Below are 6,000 nucleotides of genomic sequence, written 5' to 3'. Positions count from 1 at the left end.
TGCTTTTTCTAAAACCAGCTTGAACATCTGGAAGGTCACGGTTCACGTATTGCTGAAGCCTGGCTTGGAGAATTTTGAGCATTACTTTGCTAGCGTGTGAGATGAGTGCAATTGTGCAGTAGTTTGAGCATTCTTTGGCATTGCCTTTCTTTGCGATTGGAATGAAAACTGACCTTTTCTAGTCCTGTGGCCACTGCTGAGTATTCCAAATTTGCTGGCATATTGAGTGCAGCACTTTCACAGCCTCATCTTCCAGGATTTGAAATAGCTCAACTGGAATTCCATCACCTCCACTAGCTTGTTCATAGTGATTCTTCCTAAGGCCCCCTTGACTTAGCATTCCAGGATGTCTGGCTCTAGGTGGGTGATCACATCATTGTGGTTATCTGGGTTGTGAAGATCTTTTTTGTACAGTTCTTCTGTGTATTCTTGCCAGCTCTTCTTAATATCTTCTGCTTCTGTTAGGTCCATACCATTTATGCCCTTCATTGAGCCCATCTTTGCATGAAATGTTCCCTTGGTCTCTCTATTTTTCTTGAAGAGATCTTTAATCTTTCCCATTCTATTGTTTTCCTGTATTTCTTTGCACTGATCATTGAGGAAGGCTTTCTTATCTCTCCTTGCTATTCTTTGGAACTCGGCATTCAAATGGGTATATCTTTCCTTTTCTCCTTTGCTTTTTGCTTCTCTTCTTTTCACAGTTATTTGTAAGGCCTCCTCAGACAGCCATTTTGCTTTTTTGCTTTTCTTTTTCTTGGGGATGGTCTTGATCCGTGTCTCCTGTACAACGTCGTGAACTTCCATCCATAGTTCATCAGGCACTCTGTTACCAGATCTAGTCCCTTAAATCTATTCCTCACTTACACTCTATAATCATAAGGGATTTATTTGATTTAGGTCATACCTGAATGGTCTAGTGGTTTTCCCTACTTTCTTCAATTTAAGTCTGAATTTGGTAATAAAAAAATTGTACACTTTAAATGGGTTAATTTTATGATATGTGACATTTTTTTTAATGGGAGAGCTGGATAACCGCCATCTCTCAAGGTCCTTTGGGAATGTAGGATTTTATTCTATAAAAAGTCTACTCTTAGAGAAGAGCAAAGTTCACTAACCCCCACGATTCCCCAATAGCCCCGGGCCCACCTTAGGGAAGAGCCACCAGCGCAACCCAGCGTCCAATTCGGGCTCGGTTTGCATAGACACGCCCACTCACCCAGCCAGCCCCTGCTTCCGCGCCCCCACGTGTTTTGCGCAGCCCGGTCCCTCCACGCCCTCGCTGGGGCTCTCCACAGAAGCCAAAGACGGAAGACTTGAAGAGACCTCATAAATAATACATCACGTCAGCGGCTAGTGGGGCGGGGCTTCGACGCGCCTGGCTGAGTCAGGGTTATGAATAATACACATTGAGGCGGGGCCTGAAGGAGTGCGCGTGTCGGGGCGGAGTCTGGGCACGGAAGTGGACGCCTCTGGGGGCCTTGAGAGGTGGGGCCATCCATCCTTATGAATATGCAGAAAACAGGGGCGGTGACTGCGGGCCGCCTTCGGCCTGTAGCGCTGTGCGGCTAGCCGCATCTCATGAATAATGCAGCACGTCGGCGGGCAATGCGGCGCCAGCCCAGCCCCTAGGGGGCGTGGTCAGCCGCGTCTCATGAATAATACAGTGCGTCAGCGGGCGGAGGGGTGGGGCGTGGCCGGCGCGCCGCTGGCCCAGGAGCCGGGAAGCGGGGGGCGGGGGAGCGATGGTCGCAAGATGGCGGCGCTGAAGGAGGATCGGAGCTACGGGCTGTCGTGCGGGCGGGTGAGCGACGGCAGCAAGGTGTCCGTGTTCCATGTGAAGCTCACCGACAGTGCCCTGAGGGCCTTCGAGAGCTACCGCGCCAGCCAGGTGAGCGTCGGACTCGGCGCGGGCGTCGGGGCGCAGGTCGGCCTCGCGCGCCCCTCTCCGCGGCGTTCTGGCTCGGGGGTGCGGGGTCCGGCGTCTGAGGTGTTGCTCGCGGGTTTCTGGACCAGCGGGCCGCGGGGTGGGCTCATGTCCCACTCGGAGAGCGGGGAACCTCGGCTCGGGAGGCGACCCTGGCGGGCGGCCGAGGGCGGCCGAAGGGCCAGAACTCGCGCGCCTGATCCGGGGGGCGTCTTTGTCGGCACCTGGAGGCGTCCGGGGCCTTTCCTGACTCACCCGGCACCTGGGCAGGAACTAGTTTTCTCACCTGACCCAGGGGAGCGGGTGGAGGTAGCGCTGTCCGAGCACAGGAGGTCGGGGGTTAGGACTTCTCTGTCTGGCTGCTTGGCAGGGAGACTGGTAGGGATGGCTGACTGCGTTCCCGGGAACAGCTTTTCCGTCTAGGTCACTGGCAGGGTGGGTCAGTGGGTCACCGCTGTCGGGGCGCCTCTGGGTTTCCTGTTCACTTTGTGTGGGGAGGTTCTATCTGCGCTTGGGGGCCGTCTTTGACGCTTTCCAGTGAGGCTCCTGGAGTTGGGTTCACTCTTATTTCTTGGGAAGGGAAGTTTGGGCAGAACCTGACAGCGTTTCCCCAGTTCCCCAGGTGACCCTGAATCGCTGGACACCTTTAGGAAGAGGGAGTCTTTCTGAAGTGGGGTTTGCTGGCTTGGAGCCTTTCCTAGGCTGGGAGCCTGGGGTGGGCACCTGGGGAGGCACTCTGGCCACCGCACCTGGCCGCTGACTCTCACACTTCTCAGGGGCCGATTTGGGCCCTTCTGGGGAAGTTGGAGGCGTTTCAGTTCTGCCACCTGGCCCACCGGGGGAGGGGGTGTTGGGGATGGGCTTCTGTGCACCATCTCTCTAGGCCTGACTGGGGAGCACATCTGGGCCCGTGGTCAGAAGCTGCTTCTTCCCATTTCTGTTTGTGTCATGGCGCCCTCCTCCTGTGTTGGGACAGAAGTTGCAGGTGCCCAATGGTCAGGTCCTGAGGGGAAATGGTTGAGGGGGTCCTTTTCCTCTTTGCCTGGAAAGTAGGGGCTTCATAGCCAGTGGTTAGGGGGTTGGGTCTGGTGTCAGGTTCGGGGAGGCCCTGCCCTGTGTGTGCGTGTGTGTGTGTGTGTGTGTGTGTGTGTGTGTGTGTGTGTATACTGGGGATGGGGGGGCCTCGGGCGGGTTAGGAGAGAGACTAACTAGGAAGGAATGCGGCTTTCTTCCTGCCCTGGGCTTGTTCGGCACCATTAGCTAAGCCCGGAATTTCTTTCCCTGTTTTGTTCCCAGTGCCCACCCTTCCCGCCCTTCTTCCCACTTTGGGGGGCAGTTTCCTTCCTGTCCTCGTGTCTCGGTTTCCCCTTCATTGAACTGGGAATTCGTCTATTTTGGAAGAGCGAGTGCCCACCTTGTCCAAAAGGGATTCACCCAGGTGAGGCTGGGGTGCCCCTGCAGGTGAGGAGGGGGCCGGATGGCCAGCTGGAGCCTCCCTTCCTTGTGGAATCCCAGCCCAGAGTCTTTTCCCCCCTGGGCAATTCCGACTCGTTCTGCAGGAAGGCGGGCTTTCCTCGAAACAGCTGGGGGAGAGCTCCTGCGCCATGTAAATAAGGTGAACTTGGCACCTGGTCACGGTGGCTTGGGAGCCCCGCCTTCCCTGCCATGCTGCCCTCCCTGGCTTCAGTCGCCCGGAAGGCCCGCCTGTGCGTCCACCTCATGCTGTCACGCTGCTATTTTTAATTTAGGGTGTTGGTTACATCCCTTAAGCTGGATCTTCCTCCTGTGAGGGTGAAGGTATAACTGCAGACTCCAGTTCGTCCCACGCAGAGCCCAGCTGTGTACGTCAGTGTTGGTCAGCCAGAAGGGGCTCCCTCGCAGAGCTGCTCCTGCAAGCCGGTCGTGTTAACCTGACTGGTTGGGCTGAGTTTTGGGGGTGACTCAAAGTTCCATTTTTCTCAGAGGCTGACAGGTGATTTAAGTTTCTTGGCAATTTCGTAGTTAATCCTATCAGGCAGCCAGTGTCGTGGCCTGAGGTAAGCCCGGGGCAGCGCGGGCATTCAGTGTTCCTGGGTGGTGGGCACAGGAAGGTGACCTGATGAACCCGTGTGCCTAGAGCAGCGTATTGGCTCTTAGCACAATACGTGTTTTGTTGCATCCCCATTTGTACGACCGTCACAGTTCAGCGTTTTCTCTTCTCTAGCACTGCGACTATGTGGTTTAGCAACTGCAACCGGTGGAGAGGGAGGGTTTTCACTCTTACTTTATGTTGTCTATGTTGTACTTTATGTTGTTACTTTATGTTTATGTCTTACTTTAAGTTGCCCCTTGGACAGCACAAGTTTGAAGTGCCCACTTATACATGGGTTTCTTTTTTTCACCAAACACATACCATAGTACTAGGTTGGTTGACTCTGCAGATGTGGAACTCAGGATATGGAGAGCCGACTATAAAGTTTATTCAGGATTTTTGACTGCTAGGGGCTTGGTGTCCCTAACCCTGGTGTTGTTCAAGGGTGAGCTGTAATGGCAAAGAGGTTTTACAAACTCAGATGTGGCAGGGGACTGGCGAGGAGCTTCCTTCAAAACTTTCTCTGTGGCTTCCAGGAGCCTGTAATCCTAGCTGTTGGACTAGCCCAAGTAGGAGTCCCTGACAGCTTCCGTCTCCCGAGGGGTCTGGAGTCTGAGCTGCCTTTGTGTAGACCCGGTGACCAGCCTGGAACGTGGTGGAAGGTAAAGGTGAAGTCACGTGTGGCTGCCACTGTCCAGAGTGGGGTGTCGGGCAGTCTCGCCTGTGTCCCAAGGCACTCCCGTGGAGCTCCCTTTTTGCTGTGATGGGTTACTTCCGGGAGAGAAGAAAGAGGACGTGTAAACACAGCATATCACTCCAAGATCACATCATGGGTCTGTTCAGAGAAGTGTCCCTGACAGTGACTCCGACGATGCTGGGGCACCTTCCTCGATCACGTGGATATTTCATCGTCAGATTTGATGGATCTGTTGCTGAGTGACCCTTCCCTCTCCTGGATTATAAGTTTCTTAATGAAGAGGAAGATGATGTTGTTTAGGGAAAACTGAGGGCTCAGGGAAGGGCCCAAGAAGCCTGCGAACTGGAGCCTGTCTGGGTTTGAATCTCTGCATCTCAGGTGTACCTGCATGAGGCCTTGGTTCTGTGCCTGACCCCTCCCAGTCCAGCTCCTCCTCCTCAGAGCATCCCAGTGGCTGCTCTGGATCCTTCTTCTCTTCAGGATTATGAGTGTCCCAGTACCTGAGCCCTCTTAGCTCCTAATCCTGCCCTCAGGGTTGGGGTGTCTCAGCGCCCCACCCTCTCTGAGCTCTGGATTCTTCTCTCGGGACTGTGAAAGTCCTAGTACCTGAGCCCTCCCAGCGGCCAATCCTTCTCTCCAGACTCCCAGGATCTCGGGCCCTGCCCTCTCTGAGCTCTGGCTTCTCCTCTTGGGGCTATCTGGATTCTTTTGGCATGTGCGCAGCCCTGATCCCTCACAGGTTCTCAGCACTTGAGGTGGGGACCCAGGGCCGGTTCCCACCTGGAGGTTTGAGCAGAGACTGCTGCTGCTGCTAAGTCGCTTCAGTCCGACTCTGTGCGACCCCAGAGACGGCAGCCCCCCAGGCTCCCCGTCCCTGGGATTCTCCAGGCAAGAACACTTCAGTGGGTTGCCATTTCCTCCTCCAGTGCATGAAAGTGAAAAGTGAAAGTGAAGTCACTCAGTTGTGTCTGACTCTTAGCGACCCCATGGACTGCAGCCCACCAGGCTCCTCTGTCCATGGGATTGTCCAGGCAAGAGTACTGGAGTGGGGTGCCATTGCCTTCTCCGAGCAGAGACTATGGGAGACTATCTTCCTGAATCTGATTTGAGTGTCTGGTCTGTACAGGGACACCGTTCAGGGGCTAGATGTTTACCAGCGACCAGAATGTGTCCCTAGTCTCTCTAGCTGGAATGCTAGAGGCAGGGGACAGATAATGAACAGGGTGGCAGCGAAATCGGCATGAAGAGCTTGTCAGCGGTCAGTGTCAGGAAGGAAATAAAATGGGGTGGCGTGAAAGGGTGCTGATT

The 6,000-nt window shown here is 54.7% G+C and overlaps 1 protein-coding gene across 1 annotated transcript in view; it reads left to right on the top strand.

Moving 5' to 3' along the window:
- Positions 1-1,692: 1,692 nt before the first annotated feature.
- The window catches only part of ELL (elongation factor for RNA polymerase II), a 79,384-nt gene continuing 75,076 nt past the window's right edge, over positions 1,693-6,000 (top strand). The window contains exon 1 of the mRNA XM_006057961.3: positions 1,693-1,888. Within this exon, the coding sequence (XP_006058023.1) occupies positions 1,754-1,888 (135 nt within the window). The 5' untranslated portion in view covers positions 1,693-1,753. The remainder of the gene's footprint in view (positions 1,889-6,000) is intronic.

The sequence above is a fragment of the Bubalus bubalis genome, chromosome 9 (genome assembly GCF_019923935.1).
Source record: "Bubalus bubalis isolate 160015118507 breed Murrah chromosome 9, NDDB_SH_1, whole genome shotgun sequence".
NCBI lineage: Eukaryota > Metazoa > Chordata > Mammalia > Artiodactyla > Bovidae > Bubalus > Bubalus bubalis.
This window is presented reverse-complemented; position numbering and strand designations above follow the sequence as displayed.